The sequence below is a fragment of the Perca fluviatilis genome, chromosome 14 (genome assembly GCF_010015445.1).
Source record: "Perca fluviatilis chromosome 14, GENO_Pfluv_1.0, whole genome shotgun sequence".
Taxonomy (NCBI): Eukaryota; Metazoa; Chordata; class Actinopteri; order Perciformes; family Percidae; genus Perca; species Perca fluviatilis.
Genome location: NC_053125.1, coordinates 16,394,823 through 16,413,777, shown reverse-complemented (window position 1 = coordinate 16,413,777; position 18,955 = coordinate 16,394,823). Strand labels below are relative to the sequence as shown.

At 40.5% G+C, this 18,955-nt stretch overlaps 1 protein-coding gene across 5 annotated transcripts in view; it reads left to right on the top strand.

Annotated features, from left to right (window-relative positions):
- LOC120572710 (NACHT and WD repeat domain-containing protein 2) overlaps nucleotides 1-15,845 on the top strand; it is a 56,996-nt gene extending 41,151 nt beyond the window's left edge. For all 5 annotated transcript variants that reach the window (XM_039822081.1, XM_039822078.1, XM_039822077.1 and 2 more), the window contains exons 6-8: nucleotides 211-361; nucleotides 3,781-4,370; nucleotides 9,221-15,845. In XM_039822081.1, coding sequence (XP_039678015.1) covers nucleotides 211-361; nucleotides 3,781-4,370; nucleotides 9,221-13,117 — 4,638 coding nt within the window. In that variant the 3' untranslated portion in view covers nucleotides 13,118-15,845. The remainder of the gene's footprint in view (nucleotides 1-210; nucleotides 362-3,780; nucleotides 4,371-9,220) is intronic.
- The last annotated feature ends 3,110 nt before the right edge of the window (nucleotides 15,846-18,955 follow it).

Below are 18,955 nucleotides of genomic sequence, written 5' to 3'. Positions count from 1 at the left end.
AATCACTCAAAAATCATTTGAAAATAATTTTAAAAAAATACAGCAATCCAGCCCACATAAAGCACTTGTTCACAATATTCCTTTTGTTATGGTATGTTTCTGCACAGTACTTAAGAAAATGTGAATAACCACATTCCCTCAGTACGTGATGAGAGTCTCTGTCTAAAGAGTAAAGTCGACTGGCTTCTCCCTGCCCCCTGTCCTGCCTAGATGGAGTCAAGCAGCGCAGCCAAGACCAAGAATGACAAGGCCTGGAGGAATGTGTCGGAGGAGATCAAGAGGATCTTTCGAACAGCGGTGCTGCAGCTTCAGGAGAAGGGGACCATGAAGAGCGCTCAGGCCAAGAAATTCCTTTGCTCTGGTTAGTTTCACGTTGACTGTTTCTTTCTTTTTCATCTTTTCATGTCACATCTTTTGATAACTTCTTTTTAAATTGGAACAAGTCTTGCTGTCCGATGGGAAGCTGACTTCTATCTCTCAGGGTTTCCGTTTGGTTTTTCAAAATGCTTATTCATGTTTATGTGAAAAAAACATGATTTGACCTTTAATTTATTGACACAAACGTAAAGCTCTGAATGCAAATAATGTAATTCTGTGAAAAGCGTCAACCTCTGCAATCGACAAGTAGCCTTAAACCAGCTTAGTGCGGTTCCTTTAATGCCAATTAAATGTTCCAGTCTCTGTAATAGGATGCTATGGTCAATAGTGTCGAATGAAGCATTAAGATCTAATAAGACAAGTACAGAGACAACTCCCCTGTCTGAAGCAATTAGAAGCTCATTTGTAATTTTCACCAGTGCCGTCTCTGTGCAATGATGCACTCTAAATCCTGACTGAAAATAAATAAATAACCTATTGTTATGTAGAAAGTCACATAACCTATTAGCGACTACCTTCTCAAGGATCTTACATTGATCAGTCATTACTAAATTGGCTCCAGTTAATACGGAATGCAGCCGCTCGCCTTTTAACTGGTACAAGAAAACGGGAACATATAACACCTGTCTTGGCCTCTCTTCATTGGCTTTCTGTACGTTTCAGAATTTCAAGATCTTATTGCTTGTCTTGAAGGCTTTAAATGGTTTGGCCCCTTTGTATCTGGCTGAACTTTTACACAGCTATACACTAGTAAGAACGCTGAGGTCAACCACCAGCTTTTGGATGTCCCAAAAGCTAGGCTAAAAAGTAGAGGGGATCGATCTTTTGCGGTGGGTGCTCCCATCCTCTGGAATAGCCTTCCATTGTATAGTCGAGAGGCGCAGACTATATATACTTTTAAGTCCTTGCTAAAGACGCACCTTTTTATTCTGGCCTTTTGTCCTAGCTGAGTGTGGGGTGTCTCAAATGTCTTTTAATGTGTTTTGTTGTTTCATGTTATTTGTAACTATGTATTTTTACGTGGTCATTTTTGTATTTGATATTCTGTCTTTTTTAGCACTTTTAACAACAGTTGTTTAAATGTGCTATATGAATAAATTTGAAATGGACATTGACATTAGAGAGAATATAGGTCTTTATTAATGAAAATAATACTTACCCCCAATTTCCACCGGCTGCTTAACGGCTGCGGAACGGCTCCAGAACGGCGGCGGAGTCATTAGGTTTCCATTAAAGTCAGTGTGTGTATTTCCACTGACTGCAGAACGTGTTCTGACTCCGGCACAGCTCCGGCGGTCCGCAGCCCTCCGCAGCAGATACGCAGAGCTTCTATTTTTGCCGGACGCCAGAGAGCTCCGCAGCAATTCAGCACACGGCAGATAGTGCGGGATAGGAAGTCGAGCTCAGAAACAAAATAAAACATCCGGTTAATTTTCAAAATAAAATACACCGTGCTCACGGCGGATCATATTTCCCTGCACTACACCTTGAAAACACAGCTCAGAGCCGTTTCCCCTCTACTCCTCTGGATGGAAACTAACTGTTGTTGGTTTTGTGGTTCTATGCTACGTGAATTTGCGAGATCTCGTGGGTCCTCGTGACTACAGCTGTCAGTCATGGCCGCAGCCGTGCCACAACAAATCCGGACCCGGTGGGTATTGACGGACGGCGGAGCACGCAGCCGACACGCAGCAGAGCCGGTCCGCCGCCGTTCTGCATTCAGTGGAAATCCGGAGTTAGTTGTAGCCCTCGTTTCTACAGTAGATCAAATAAGTAAAGGTGATATACAGTCAGCTTATTTCTCCTACAAAATCTAACAAATCATACCTTTTCTCAAACAGTATGTCTGATAGTTGGAATATTGTGTTACAGTGTATATCTGGTTAAAATAATATTTATACATATAAATTATGTATACATAATGTATGAGAAAGAAGTACTGATTTAAAAAAATACATAACATTCACCTTCAAGAAAAGAAATCACATGGTGAAGGCCATATATTTAATAAGGGAGGTTGTTGTATAGACCGACATCTTGTCACTTGGTAACAAGAGATGAGACGCAATCAGGATCTGTCAGACTCAGCTCAGCAGATGACAGTGATTGATCGATCACATTGTACGTTCACATCTCAGTAATTCATCCAAACCGTGTTTTGCAATGACCGGTAAAAACAGAAAAGATTTTCTTTTTTTTTCTAAAGAGATTTCCTAAGTGACTTTTCAAGACCACTTTTCCCCTTTTTATTCATGTTTTTCTTTTTATTATGCAACATTTTCACTGATTACCAGGCTAATTATTGAGGAACTTATATTTTTTTATTTTCTATTCAACATGGTTCTAAAAAATACCAATTATTTTCCACCAAAGGGGCCAATCTGAACTCTCCTATTAAGATCAAACATCAAAATAGAGAATCAAGTAAATGCATCTAAACGGTTATTCGCAGATTGTCGTACTTCTGCTGGTGTAAAAGGTATAAGCGAAAGTTACAACTCCAATATTTGAACAATTCCTCCCAATCTTTATTCTCACCATAAGGTTGATTTTGCTCCTTATCAGCTCCTGTCTGGAAAAGACTCCATTTGGCCATAACCCAGTTATTACTGAATTGTTTGAACAGCACTGAATTCATCTTTCAAGACATCTCTTGTTCTTTTCTCAGGCTGTCATAGTGGGAGATGATTTAAGCAATAATTCAATAAAAAGTCCTTGTTTTATACACCTCGCCCTGTTCTTATAGAGCAGGCACAACATGTAGGCCTTTTATGGTGATAATAAAGAACAATACAAAACAAATTAAGTAATTGTAAGTTTCATAATTTCACATGAAAAGGAAGTTAGTTTTTAATGCGCTTTAATTGAGCACACTGGGCTTTAAGTGTAGCTTTTTTGTACAGCATAGAAGAAGTTGTGCCATCTCCTTTACTTTCACACTTTTCTCCCACCTAATTAGTAAGCTACTATATGAGCTAAACTACACAGGAGATGCTGGCAGAATTTCAGTCAGCCAACTCTTTGTTGGGGAACCTGTGATGCAGTTCAGTAGTGCTGGCTTATTTGATTTTATCTAGGCCTACTTTATTTCTTCTTAAATAAGGCTCAAGAGGAATCTATCTAATAGCAGACTAATGTCTTCTCAAATCTGTTCAGCTTTGCTCCTGAAAGAAATTTAAATCCTACATCTGTTATAGACATTTATCTTTAAAAGTTTTACATTGTAATCCAGGTGGTGTTTCTTATCTGCATTAGGCCATTTTAGAACCTAACCAAACATAATGCTGTAATCTAAGTTTTCAAAAAGTGATTTTATATAGAGTTGTATATATAAGTATATATATACACACATATACATAAGTTGAAGACTTGTAAATTGTATTTTTTGTTGTCTTATTTCAGCCTTGGAGGATGAATTAGACTTTGCCCTTGGAAAACAAACTCCTGCCTTTCTCAGGAAATGTGTCTGCTACATTCGCAAGATCGCCAACTTTGACCGCTTTGCCAAAATCCCTGAGATGACCCGATACATGGACATCGTGGTCGGCAGCGATCGCGTCATGCGCAACCAGGAAGCCTACGAACGCCTTCTAAAGGTACGGGACGAATTCATCCCCACAGTTGTTGCTGCCTCCAACCTCCGTGTCTATTCTTCAGTCACTCACTGCGACATGAAGTTAGGCTACTCCCAAGAAGTGGAGAGCCACTATGTAGAAGGTCTGTGTAAACAGTTCTACGAGGACATGGTGGATATCATCCAAGCCACGGTCCAGCAGAACTTTGACACAGAGACTGACCCGCTGTACGATGAGATCCTGCAGCAACTCTCCCTATGTAAAAGCTACGCAGCACTCTACGAGTTCAAGACCGAGTCTTTGGATTACGTACAAGAGTACCTTCTGACGTCCAAGGGGAGCAGAATGAGCCCTCTGGTGGTGTACGGGGGACCTTGCACTGGGAAGACACTGCTGCTGTCTGAGGTGGCCAAACAGGTGAGACATGATAGAGAGAATATTAAAAAATGACGGCGTTATCTTTCTCCTTTTGTGTGATTCCTGCCCCTCTTTCTCTCTCACTTTGGCCGGCTCTCGCAGTGTGGTCACGCTTGTGCTGGACTGTCTGTCAGATCTGAGCATGTGTCCATCTTTGTACCGCAGAGTATGAGGGGGCGTGCAACTGTTCATCTCTTATCATCAAACGCTTGCTTGACCATCTGTGTGTCTGCCAAAAGACCATTGCCATGCACATGTCTCTAATTTCCTGTGAAGCCATGCGCTTGTGTGTGCGTTCGTGCAAGCGCGCGTGCGTGCATGTGTGGGTGTGTGTGTTTCCGTGTGCACTGTACACATCTGTACATAGGTTTGCGTTTTTAGGCGTTTGTGCGAGAACATCTGTCGAGATTTCTGCAATGTCTGTGTACATTTGTTTTTTAAAGTGAACATGCGTGTAGCTCTGTGTTTGTGCACATGCACCACATTCTCTGTTCACTCTTTGGCTTTGTGTGCGCCATCTGGCTGCCCGGCTACATTAGGATCACACCATAGCCAAGATCACACAGCGCACACACACACACACACACACACACACACACACACACACAGACATCACATTGATACAGTCATTTATTGTAAGTGCCAGTCATATCATCCTAGTTGTATAAAATATTACAAGGTACGATAACAGCAATACAGCAATGATCAGAGCCTAAACTTCAGCATTGAAGATTACCAGGGGATGTAAAAGTGAAAGTAAAAACAACACTTAATGTACATTCACACTCTCATAAAGCAGAACCTAGTGATAGAGGTGACAAGTGAGGAAGGAGGAGGTGTGTAAGAGAACATGGTAAAGGATTATGGAGGAAAAAGAGAAAAAGGGATTTGATACAGAATTAGGATTGGGAGTTCAGCAACCAACAATTTATACAGTCCTAATTCTGCTACAAATTAGTCTTTTTGCTTCACTGCAACAGCACCATGTGTCTCGTTTTCATCAGGGGAGTTTACCTGGTTTTTTTTTTAGAACCTGTCCTGATTTTCGTGCCATAAACGTCTTTGTTCGTTCTTGTTTTTAATTCCAGGTGGATCTTTCAAAAGCTTCCTTGTAACATGCTGACAGTCTGTGTGAGAGTGGAAATGTGTTTTTGTAAACAGAAAAGAGAAAATCTGCTTCCTTAAACCATCAGAAACATTTTTAAGAAATTCACAAAAATGCTGATATCAATTTCACCCATTTAAAATTTACTAGTAATTATCCTAAAAAACAAACAAACAAAAACAATAAATTTTAATGATTGTATGACTTATCAAATAACATGCAGTATGTTTAAACTATCCAGTCAACATTTAGTCCAGTTTTACATGTGAAACTGCAGACTTTACCATTTATTTAAAGGCTAAATAAAGGACTAGATCATGAAATACGCTCCCAAAACCACTAGATGTAGTTCAACCCAGATGTTGGATGTTAATCAGAGATTTAGCATGACAACTGTAGTTCTTCACCACTGTATTGTCCTGTGTATTAATCTCCAGCCATTTAGTACTTACAGCAAGTTCAAACAAAACATGATAGTTTGAAATCCTATGTTGCCCTGGTGTTTGAAGGTCCGGAGAGAGGGATATTATTAGATTTAGGCGAGACTAAAAGAGGTGCAGTGCTGTCCAAACAATTCAAAGGGTGAAGTGGTCTGGGGCCACTGTGCCACAACTCTGTGCTCAAGTCCACAGGGTGTAATTTGCGCCTAACCTGTTTGGTTTGATTTATCTGGACCCTGGAGCATCTATGTCTTTATTTTTTAGCTCAGACCACTCCAGATCTTTCAGAAACCCAGGTCCTGTATAGGGCTTTGACTTTCGAAGTTCGTTTGTATATTAATATTAATATTCGAATATATTCGAATATTTATTATTAATATTTTGACCATTAAATGCCTTCAGTTTAAACAAAAATTAAAAGTCAGACCCTGGATTAAACACAAACAGTATGCTTTCGACAGGAAGTTCGGAGCTTTCACCGTAGCCTACGTAAGTGGTCTGATGTTTATACTCGTGTGCTGGTGTGTGCGTTGAGCCAGTGTGTGTGGGCGGTGTTGCCAATTTAGCGACTTTTTTTTCACAAAAGCGACTAGCGACAAATCTGGCAACTTTCTGTAAAATAAAAAAAGAGTCGCCAGTATTGTCCAGCGAGCACGCAATGTATTTCTCTCCTGTGGCCGCCGAAACAGTCACCTTTCTCTTCTGCTGTGTGACTGAGGAGCAGCCCCGCCCTCCCCTCTGTGCTCTCTCCTCATGTGCAGCAGCACTGAGCAGGCAGGTAGAAAGGGGAGAAGGGACAGGGTGCGGTGCCGGTGTAGGTAGGAGAGACAGCGGAACGCGACGGGAGAAAGACGCCGCTGATCTGGCCTGGCCCTGGGCCAGCCTGCCTTCTTTGAGAATTAGGGGGGAATGCAACGCTACCGAGCCACGGCCGAGAGACGTGCGTCGCCGCGACGTATAGTTACATTTTGAAATGCGTGAAAAAGCCTCGGAATCTGAACTGAAAACAACGTTTACAAGCAAACGCATAAAAGTAATGCCCATAACCGGTTCGAATATTAGGGGCTGGCTAATATTCGTTCGAAGATCATAATTTTTTTTTAATATTCGAATGATATTCGAATAACGAAGTTCGGAGTCAAAGCCCTAGTAAAAACAGGCTGTTTTGCAAGAGCTCTCTCTTAAAGTACATGCCTGCTACAGCAAAGTATCTTAGTAAAACAGTGTATAACCTTGTTTTCTAAAAGAAAATCTGTCATTTATAGGGCTGAAACGATTCCTCGAGTAACTCGAATAATTCGATTACTAAAAATCCTCGATGCAAAATGATTTGCCTCGAAGCTTCGTTTAATTAATTATTATAATTAATTTTTTTTTAATATTCGAATGATATTCGAATAACGAAGTTCGGAGTCAAAGCCCTAGTCCTGTACTCCTCTGAGTGGACCGAGTTGTTGTTTGTTTGTTGTGTAATGCAGTACAGATGCAGATATCGTCGATAGTAGATCTCAAAGCTTAAAAATTCATCCCCATTAATCTTTTGATCATTGCAACCATTTTCTTCGTCATGATATAGTACAGGATATAGAATGTCCATATTCTGTTTCTAGTTTCTCTATGACAAAGAAAAGCCAGTTGTAATATGTACAGCAGAAAATAAATGTGCAAAAATAGAATACTATAATTTGTGCGCATAGTAATAACCTTTAAATCACTTTAATCTACTTTACTAACTATAAACAAGGACACTCAGTGTGGTTAGTAAAGAAGATAAAAGTGACTCACAGGTTAACACACTGAATTTTTGTCTGGTATTTGATATATAATTCAAACCAGTCCACCGAGACAAGAGGAATCCAGGTCAAAATGTCATCAAACATTTGTGGGACTCAGGGCAGAGCTTTTGGTTGCACGGTGATGTGCCTGTCAGTCGCAATGAGCTCTAAATGTATAAACAAAACACACAGAAATGTTTTTATGTAAAAGGGTATGTATTTACAACTTTCTTACAAAATTGGATTTCTAAAAAGTATTAGCTGACTGTAATAAAGTCACAAGGAGAGGGATAATGTTATAGGGAATCATTTTAGTTTAATCTTCTCAGTTCACCACAGTAACTCGTAGCCTTAGGCTGTGTAAAGATAACAGGTGTGTAAGGTTGCGATATAGATTTTCATGTCATCAGCCAAATCGTTCACAGTTGCAGAACAAGAATAATACATATCAGATGATAAATTACAATAGCTGTTAAATAGACTCGTATAGCAAAATATACAGCAGTATGTAATCCTAACAGTGCAATGGCTGCTTTGGCACAGTTAGAGAATATTGCCAATCTTCAGAGACTCTACTGAATTTCAGGCCCATTATAATGGCTGGCATTTACTGGACGTAAGAATCAGGTTAATTAAAGTTATGTAGAGTTTCCTTTGTCTGATTGTAATGGTGGGTGTTTGGCATGCAAATTCCCAAAAGCTATGATGACGTGTTTGCCATTTTATAGCACTATAATCTTGCCTTCATGTTCTGAAGGTACATTGTAGCTGTATTCAATGTAACATGTGACAGTTACATTTTAGTTGTAGATTATTTAAAATAAAAATGTGAATAATCTACTGACAGACTGTCAGTCTCTCTCTCTCTCTGTCTCTGTCTCTCTCTCTCTCTCTCTCTCTCTGTCTCTCACACATACATAGCTAAATGTGGAGTAGGCATCATCAATATTGCCCTAAAAGTGTCAAATACCATCTTTATGCCCCACATGAAATCTCAGCTGGGCCATTTAATAAATGCATGAATGGTGGGAATAAAATATCAGTGAGGCCTCAAAACTTTGAGTAGTGCTCATTCATATGTTTTTAATGATGAGAAACACTTTGTGGATTTAATCCATGTATTACATTGAGAATGTTTAAGGCCATTACAAATTAACATTACTGAGATTTACACATTTTTCTATGTCCAAGACAAGTGAGAAATACAAATATATAAATATAAAGGTAAAAATGTATGAAACCTCTACTCCTTACTCAGTTGTTAGAATAGCAATGCATTAAATCCTAGTGCCCTCCCTGTAGAGCTTTGATAATTCTAGTTGTTTAACAGTTTGTTTGACCAGACCAAGCAACATACAAGTGCTCACAGTAAATATAAAAAATGTTCTCTATCTTAAGATATTTATTTGAAAGATTTGGTTTGCCTATGTGCTATTCAAATATAGAATATACACTTTTTTTTTTTTTAACTTATACACAAAAAGATGACTCAATATGTTCTAACAATCATCTCTCAATGCTGTTTTTCAGGCCTACACATGGCTGCAGAAAGAGATGGGCCCTGAAACCGACCCAGTGGTTATTGTCCGTTTTATTGGCTCCAGCCAGCTCTCCACAGACCTACGCACCCTCCTCCAGAGCATTTGTGAACAGATTGCAATAAACTACCGCTGCCTGATTCACTTTTTGCCTAACAAGATCCAGGAGATGAGGGAGCTCCTGATCAACCTTCTAGGAGAATCTTCATTCCACAGGCCCTTAGTCATTGTCCTGGACGCATTGGAGCAGCTCTCAGATGCCGATGAAGTACGCAAGCTGTGGTGGCTCCCCATACATCTGCCTCGGACAGTCCGTATTGTAGTCTCAACGTTACCCAATAAACATGGCATCCTGCAGAAGCTTCGACAGCTCATTCATGATGAGGGGTATTATGTGGAATTAATTCAGAGGGACCGCAAGGTCTGCAGCCAAACATTAAAACAGCAGTTGCTGGGGGTTAAAAGAAAGGTCACCTCAGGCCAACAGATCTATGTCAATGAGGCACTTGCCAAGTGTACATTGCCGATGTTTGTCAACCTCATCTACAGAGAAGTAGTTCATTGGAGGTCTCACAAAGATGTGGATGACAGGTCCCTGTGCTCAACAGTGCATGAAAGCATAGAACAGCTTTTCTACTCCGTGGAGAACAAGTTGGGCCAACGATTTGTCTTCAGAGCATTAGGGTATATCACCATGGCCAAGGCTGGGCTAACAGAGGTCGAGCTGGAAGATATTCTGTCCCTTGATAATATAGTTCTTGGTGATGTCATTGTGGCAACGTACCTCAAAAACCCCTTGAGGATCTCTTATGATTTGGTTGCAAGGCTTAAAGAGGAGCTGGATGGTTATCTGGTGGAACGCCAGGTACGTAACGTCACCTTGATGGTTTGGGCAAACAGACACCTGCATCTCATTGCCCAGAAGCTGTATCTAAGCAACGAGGAAGACGTCCATCAAATGCACAGCCTTCTAGCTGAGTACTTCCTGGGGGCATGGTCAGGAGGAAGGAAGAAGATCTTCACTTATGATAACAACCATTTCACTTCCCTGAATATATCTCATCACAAAAACCCCCATCAGCAGCAGTCCCATGAAAAAACGTCCTCTGACAAGTACTCATATGACAGACAGACTCCAGAGCAGCCTTGGGTGTTCCAGTGCAATCTTTTGGAGCCTGACATATTCTTTGTCAACCATAGGAAGATGACAGAGCTGGTGTACCACCTTACCAGGAGTGGGCGCACTGATGACCTCATGTTTGGTGTCATCATGAACTTCAGCTGGCTGTACACAATGATCAAGATTGGCCAGTTTGAAAAGGCTGTATCAGACATTGACCTAGCTTACAGCTACACCCAAGAAAAAGAACTAAAGTTCCTGGCCACCACTCTCCGTAGCATTAAAGTAAAAGTGCTGAATAGCCCAGCATCGCTATCTGCGGAGCTGCAGCAAAGGCTTTTGCCAGTTGTCACCTCCCTCCCCAAGCTCAGACACCTCCTCCTTGAGTGTGACAAAGATGGCCCGAAGTACTGCTCCATTGTGCCTCTCCACTCCTCTATGGATGTCACATACAGTCCAGAGAGGCTTCCTCTGTGCTCTAGCTACATGCAGATTGTGGAGATCTTGCCCACTCTAGCACCAAACATAGTCCTTGTAGCCCTCGAAGATGGGTCTGTCAGCACCTGGGATGTAGAGAGCAGACAACTTCAAAGGCAGATCGACACAGCCAAATCTGTTGTGCTTGGAATCAGGCTAACCACTGATGAAAAGTATCTGGTCGTGGCTACAACCAAAAACACGCTGCTCATCTATGATAATCACAAGTCCTGCCTTTTATCTGAGGTTGAAATCAAGGGGTCCAAGCATGGTGGTGTCACTGGTGGGGTGGCCTTCATCAATGGTTTTACTCTGTCCACCCATCATGCTTTGGCTTGGCTTGAGGCTAGTAAAGACGTCAACGTTATTGACCTACTCTACGGTTGGCCTCTCTACCAGTTCCATTGCTGGTACGAGGTGACTTGTGTTCAGTGCTCTCCGGATGGAATGTATGCCTTCTGTGGCCAGTACCTCAATACTGCATCCATCTTTCATCTGGGGAATGGGGACAAGTTGGCCACTGTGACCTCTGAGTTTTCTGGGGGATTCGTAAAGTCCATTTTAGTTCTGGACACCCTTCACCAAATGGTGATGGTTGACAATGAAGGAAGTTTGTCAGTATGGAACACCAAAGAGATCACCAACCCACGTCTGATGGAGGATTACGATTGTAGAGGGGATGACAGTGAAGTGGTGGGCATTGAGTTATCTGAGGACCAACGCTCCATTCTCATTTGCAAGGCCAGAAGTATCGAGGTTCTGGACACAAAAGTATGGAAAATGGTAGAGAAGTTCAAGGCCAAACGCACTGAACGCTTTGTGGCTGCTGTTCTCTCTAAGAATGGACAAAGCATTGTGGCCTCCATGGAGAACACCTCTTCCATCTTTGTCTGGAGGAGGGACAGTGGGCAATGCATGGCTAGCCTTATTGAGATCTCAGGGGCTATCGTCAAACTCATTAAATCAGCCCACCACAACCTGCTCCTTTCTGTTGCCAGCAGTGGAGTGCTGTCTGTTTGGGACATTGATATCATCACCGCCATGTCCAATATCGACAAAACAGGCAAGAAGATCCAGACCTTGCAGCTGACTGGCAGAGAGGATTATGTGTTTACCATGGACGGTTCAGAAGCTGTCCACAAGTGGAACTTCAGCACTGGCTTTATTGAGACTGTCTTTAAGCACGAGGGCATAGTGGAGAACTGTGTCCTAACCTCCTCAGGGGATCTCATGGTGACTTCAGATGATAAGTCCAGTCAGTACATCTGGCAAACCAACACAGGAGAAAACATCTTCCGCATCAATGGACAGAGAATATCACAGTTGTTAATCACCCACAACGACCAGTTTGTAGTGTCCCTCTGCGAGCAGAATGCCTCTAGAGTCTGGAGACTAGGGACTGGGCATAAAGTTTGCAACATTTTAGTTACCCTCCAGAATGCACTGGTCACCACAGCAAACACTTTCCTTGTGGGAACTTCCAAAAACAAGCTCCTCGCTGTCAGCCTGTGGTCGGGCAGCGTATCCAAGAAGTTTGTCTGTGATGATGGCATTACCATCGTCAACTTCAAGCTCATTCCTGACTGCCCTGACTGTGTCGTGTTCATCACATCCACAGAGACCGTTTTCATCTGGAGTGTGGCAGATGAGTCAGTTTGCAGGCGAGTCCAGCTGCCAACCAATTTCCTCAAAAATCTAGAGGATTTCCAGATCTCGCCCAATGGGAAACTAGGAATTGTCTCCAAAGGTGATGAGAATATTAATGTCCTGGATCTTCACAGCGGAAAGCTGAGGCTTGTCCATGCTGCTGGTATAATCTGGCGTCAGAAATTATCAAGAGATGGACGTTATCTAGTGTATATCTGTTTCCGGAACTGTGATGAAGACGATGATGCTGGCGTTGTGTCCAATTTGATCGTGATGCGCCTAGCTGATGGTAAGAGCATCGGCACATGCTCCCTATACAAGACGCCCACCTCCCTGTCTCTCTCCCAGCGAGCACTTAACATCATCATTGGCTTCGAGGACGGCAGTATTGGCACATACACAGTAGTGGATCGTGTCGATGCAGCTCTCAAGATAAAGATAGCCACCTCCAACAGCCGACAGATTGTCAACAATGCCTCGCAGAAGGTGCGGCCAAAATGTGGCAACCATTCCTTTAAGACTGTTGCCGACTGCATTTGGAGGGAGTCAACCGAGGTCTTCTCCAGGGACAGCCCTATCAACGTGTCTGACTCTGGGGAAGGTGAGTCGACCACGCCTACAAAAAAGACTGAACTTCTGCAGTGATAGGTGGAGATCAAAGAAGCAGGTGGAGTTAGGACAAGCAGGTGAAGATAGGTTAAAAGGTTTAGAATCTCTGGGGTTGCAGTTGATACTTGTTTACAGCCACGTGATTCAGCTGCAGATGTCAGCCCTCTGGGTAGTTAATGGGCCGACCGTTTTAACACTGCACTCAAATTATGTATTACTTACTTCCAACTTATAATACAGTTTCTCTTTGTTTTTCACACGAAGACTGTTAGAAATATTCTAAGTTTTTGAAAAAAAAGAAAAAGGTATATTCTGTGAGGTATTAGTTTGCCATTATGTGTCCTTTTGCATTTGAAGAACAAAGTTATTATTCAAATGTCTTGGTCAAACATTTTCAAAGCCATTCCAGTGATCTTAGGCCACTTTCATTATACACTATCATTATTTACATTGTGCACATTAAGCCATAATGTTTAAGAGTAGATTTATGTTTGTATCAACATCAGTCGGTACTGTAAAAAAAGGAAGAACTATGAACATATGTACATATCCCTTTCTGGCTGCTGCAATTTGTGCAACTCCTTAAAAAATGTTATGTTGTGCTTAATGCAATCAAAGTGAGTGCCTGGAATTTAAAATGTTCTTTATGTGCAGATAACAAGATTTATGAAAATGCAGGGAATTTGTAAACACAGTATACACACAGTTACATAATACTTGCATTGATGTTAAATCTACACGATCAGTGTACTGAAATCCAGTCAACAACACGAGAGATCAATGGCATTGCTCTTTGTAATGATAGTTGTAGAAATTTCTTGGAACAGTTTACGTAAATTTGGTGTGAATTTACCTGCAGTTCCATCAGTTTGTGTGCTGTTTGTTTTAAGGGAAACACCACTATTGAGCATAGTGTAGCATAGCACCATACACATTCACGCCTTAACCAGTGTACTTACTATAGGTTTAGTGGAGTTTGTTCAGATGTTCAGATAGAAAAGGAAGGAGTGATAAGCCCAATGTTGCACTGAAACAACTTGGCCATGTGAATATATTTAGAGGTTTAGACAGTAGGTGGAAGCACTTTATGAGTGGTTTGTGAAATTATTTAAATGTATTCATATGAAACATTGTTTAAATCGTTTAAAGTGATCTAGAGTTGTCTTAAAATAGGTGTTGAATTTGCCTACAAAAATACACTAGACTATCCAGGTACTTGCAGGCTAGAGCTAACTCACTTGAAATGCTACAGTCCCTGTTTATATGCCCGGTATCATTACAACATAATAAGATGCCGCCATCTTAACACCTGAGAGCAGAGACAGGAACATTTGGAGATATATGGGATCAAATAAGGGTCAATAAGATTTTGAGCTTAAAAAAAAAAAAAGATTGTCAAAATTAAATGTAAAATAATAATACAAATAATAATAATATAACAAATAATAAATAGATGTATAATAATAATAGGAATATCAAAATAAATAAAATTGTATCAACTGTGAGGTTACACAGAAGAAAAACTGCTTTTGTCAACATCCAAGTACAGATTCAAAGCAGAAATGTTACAGATGAACACACATTTAAGTTACATCTTTTGCTTTCATAGCCAAAAACATGACCAAATTTTATACTTTAAATCAATTTTTCTTCTTTTTTTGCATTTACTTGTACTTTGTGCTTCGAATTTATACTCTATGATCGAACAAAAGCTGTTATTTTTTTCTGAGTCTTTAAATTTCCTCACTGTTGATATCTTTTCTGCACAAATATTATTTAAACATTCTGAAGTTCTTTCCACAAATACAGTTATTTTTGACACATTCACAGCCCACAGAAATGTGACCCTGGTAACATCATGACAGGCTGAAATAAAAGATCTGGTTTGCTGACAATCTAAAAGAATAGATGAATTATTTATGAGTTCATCTATGAGGTTGTACCTTGCAGGTACCGTGATCGCTTTTGTTAAGCATGTCTGTAATAACCCAAAACGCAATTTTGAGCTCTGATGAAACCAATGATCTGCCAGGCATGATTGAAAACCCCACACTTACACTTTGACATATACTTTTTAAGGGCTATCTTATTGTATGTTTACTAGTTTTGAACTGTTGAGAGAACAGCCCTTGGATAATTTCAAATCGGGTAGCAGCATCAAGCTTTAAAATACTTTATTTCCCTACAACTCTTTCTAAATTTAAAAAAACAAAACAATTATATTATGTAATTGCCAAAGTCCCGATTATGGTTTGTGTTTCATTTTCTTGACTGTCTCATTTTTTTTAAGCTTGTACTGTAATTATATTGTTACCAAATGGTTTCAGTGTTCTACTGTGATTATGTTTATGATAGAGACAATGTGCTATCTTTGCTAAAACGTTTAAAAAAAGAGTCCTCTTATAAAATATATTGGAATGCCAGTTTAAGAGTATATTTGAATGTGTCCATATGGAAGCCAGTAAACTGTATTATTGTATGTTAAGTAACTTGAATGACTTTTAATAACTTACATGTTTGCAACTCATAGTTGACATACTGGTATAATGAATGTTTCTATTGTATTCTTTGTATTGTCAGGACTGACTTACCTGTTTAGAGATTTATATTTTCATAAATGTTGTACTTACATTTTGTTACAGAGTTGCTTAACTGGAATTCAAGCAGAAAAGAAACTTATGTCTGAAGCAATATGAAACTAGTGTGTATGCATCGTTTGTATGGAACATTTTAATGTAATAAATTGGTTCACTTTTTGCCTCCACTGCATCGCCTCAGGCTTTTCACTGTGGTTAGAGGTTGCAACAAGATGTTGCGATCATGTTTCTGCTTTAGGCATGAAAGCATTGTATTTATTGCCTTTGATTTCAGAGAAGACAATGACTCATGTGAACAACTTTCTTCTAATTGGCTACAATTAGCCCAGTTCTGACTTACTGATATACAGTAGCTATAAGTTAAGTTGCAGAGCATGCTGCGGAACAGGTAATTCATGTTTTCTTTTTGTTTTTTTTTCCCCAGTCGGAAAACTCTGACAGTGCTGACAGCCTCACACACACGCACACACACACCAACACAACATAGCTGTAAAATGATTTGATAGGCCAGTAATTGCTCTTCTGCGCTTGATGCCGAATACCAGACAAGCGTGGTGAATATTTTTCCAACACTGGCTGACATTGTCAATATAATTAGGCGCTGCATGTGCAGTGCACCTGTACAGTGCCCTGCGCTAAATACGCACACACGCTCACACACAAACTTGCAAGGCAAACACATTCAGGATCAAGCTGTGATTGGCCAATAAAAGCCTGTTGCTTTGGGTTACCATTTTAATTTCCCAGTGGTGTCACTCTAAGCCAAGCTGTGTGTGCGAGTGTATATGTGTGTGTGTGTGTGTGTGTGTGTGTGTGTGTGTGTGTGTGTCCTGTCTCCACGGCAACATCAGGTCCATAGCAGTGATAGGCTTGGACACACCTCTCATTGTAATGATGGTGAGCTCATGTCTGTTGGCTATTGGGGCTGTTTCCAGTCTGTATGACAATGAGGGCTTGACTATTGCTAGCACATACCACCTGCATATAATTGCACTACTGTTTGTTGAACCGGTCATACAGTGTGTGTGTGTGTGTGTGTGTGTGTGTGTGTGTGTGTGTGTGTGTGTGTGTGTGTGTGTGTATATGTGTATGTGTATGTTTGTGTGTGTGTGTGTGTGTTTGTCCTACAGTAGGTACAGTATGACATTGCCTCTTATTTACTCAGCCCTAAAATAGCCTCTTCAATTTCAGCTGCGTTTACTCTATAAGCAAGGGCCCTAGTTTTGTCATCCTTGTATTTTTTTCAACTGTAACCTGTATTTTCAGCAAAGGGGAAGCCTAAGAGTCACCCATATTTCTCCCTCTTCTGCTCTAACAGGCCAGATGAACCAGCCATAAATGAACACTTTAACCTTACTGGCAGCCAAACCCTGCACAGTATAAGCTAAAATATATAGTACATATTCTCTGGTTGTTTGAGTAGCCCGTATTTGATGAACTAAACAGTTTGCAGAGGAAAATCACACCAATTTTAGGCTGCTTAAAGACAAAGCTTACACTTTACAAAGTACCATTACTTGTCTGTGAGGTGAGTTATAGCAAATATGTAGCGTAGTAGTAGCAATTCTTCAGTATGTCGTTCTTTAGGACCTGTGGATGGTTAGTTAAACGTAGCATATCAATTAGTTTACATTTTAATATGAGTTTTGTCTTGTGTGTCTTTTTTTAATTTAACAGAAAAAACATAGTTTATACTTTGATGAAATCACATGCTCATATGCTGCTTCAAAACTCCCCCTTTCTTGAGAAGCACAGAGGAGCATTGTGGGGGATCGTAAAGTGGACTTCATTACGGTCATCTCTGAGTCATACAAGACTTCAGGGTCCGGTTCAACGTGAGTTTGAGCAATTGACAAAAGTCTGATTATCGCCACAATGCTTAAAGACTGAAAAACAAGTCATATAGATATCATGTGCTTTGCCAACACAATGTATATTCTCTATTGAGAAGTCTGATGATGCCCCTGTGACTGTGTGGCTTATTATAGAGTGTGAGAGGAACAGGGTCTTCAATTAATTTGTCACTCTCAACTCCATTAGGGTCCTCAAGCTCAGAGACCTCAGATCATCCTTCTTTAAGACAATCAGATCCTGTTCTGAGACACAATGCATTCTATATCTCCAAAACACTCCTCTTTAACTCATCAGTGCAATCACTCTTATGAGTGTCCACAGATAATTAGTTGATTATTTGGGATTTCCTTCATCATACAAATTGAATCACTGACACACAACTGTCGCGTATTCCTTCCCTTCTATCTTGTACTCTTTCCCCACATTTCCCCAGTTTGGAACGATAACTACCAACAAGCCCTGACCTAATTCCTCTGCAGCATGCTGGGAGGAGAGACGCTGATAAGGTTTCTCTATTTTGATTTCAGGTGAACAGTAGGAAACGGGAGATGTTAGAAGAGCTGTTTGGCTGTGATAGGTTAAAGAGATTGGAGCGTCCACTCTGTGCTGCTGCGTTTTCTGATTCGAATGCTCAGGACAGAAGAGGAAATTAAACATGGTAGGGGATACAGACAATTGCAGTAAAATACTTTGAGCATCAACTTTTCAGCAAACGTAGACAAGAACCCCCTTAGAGTTCTCAAACAAATGGAAATTTCACTATCTATAATTCTATAATTCTTCTTTACTTTCTTTCCAAGAGTCAGATTGCAGTCAGGAGATGGTTAGCTTAGCCTAGCATTAAAAACTGGAAGCAGGGGGAAACAACTAGCTTGGCTTTGTCCAAAGGTTTTAAAATCTGCCATTACTTTTAAAGCTCACTAACTAGCATGCCATATCTCTTTGTTTAATCTTTAAAAAAATATGGAAGTGTAAAAGCAACAAGTTGTGGTTATACAGGAGAGTATGTGTTTCCTTTGACCGTCTTAATGCTAAGCTAACAGTCTCCTGGCTGTTCAAATTGAACAGACAGATATGAGAAAGAGTGGTATTTTCTTATTTCACTCTTTGCAACAAAGCCTATTAAACTATTTATTTATGTTTTTTATTAAAACATTTGGAAACTCCCCCAACTTTCCTCTTTGTTTCAGTCTTTCACAGAAGCTCTTTTGCAAAAAAAGTAAATAAGGAGAAACCAGCGGAGTGAGAACTGTATTCGTGCAGCACCACTGGCCGTGTCTTTGAAAATGCCAAGAGGGGCTCTATTTAGCATTTGATGTGTCACATTGTTGTCATGTTCTGTATCTTCGCCAAAATGTTAGCTGCCATCCTGTCAACCACAGCCAGAGCAGGAAAACACCTCCAGTGTTTTTCAATGATATTC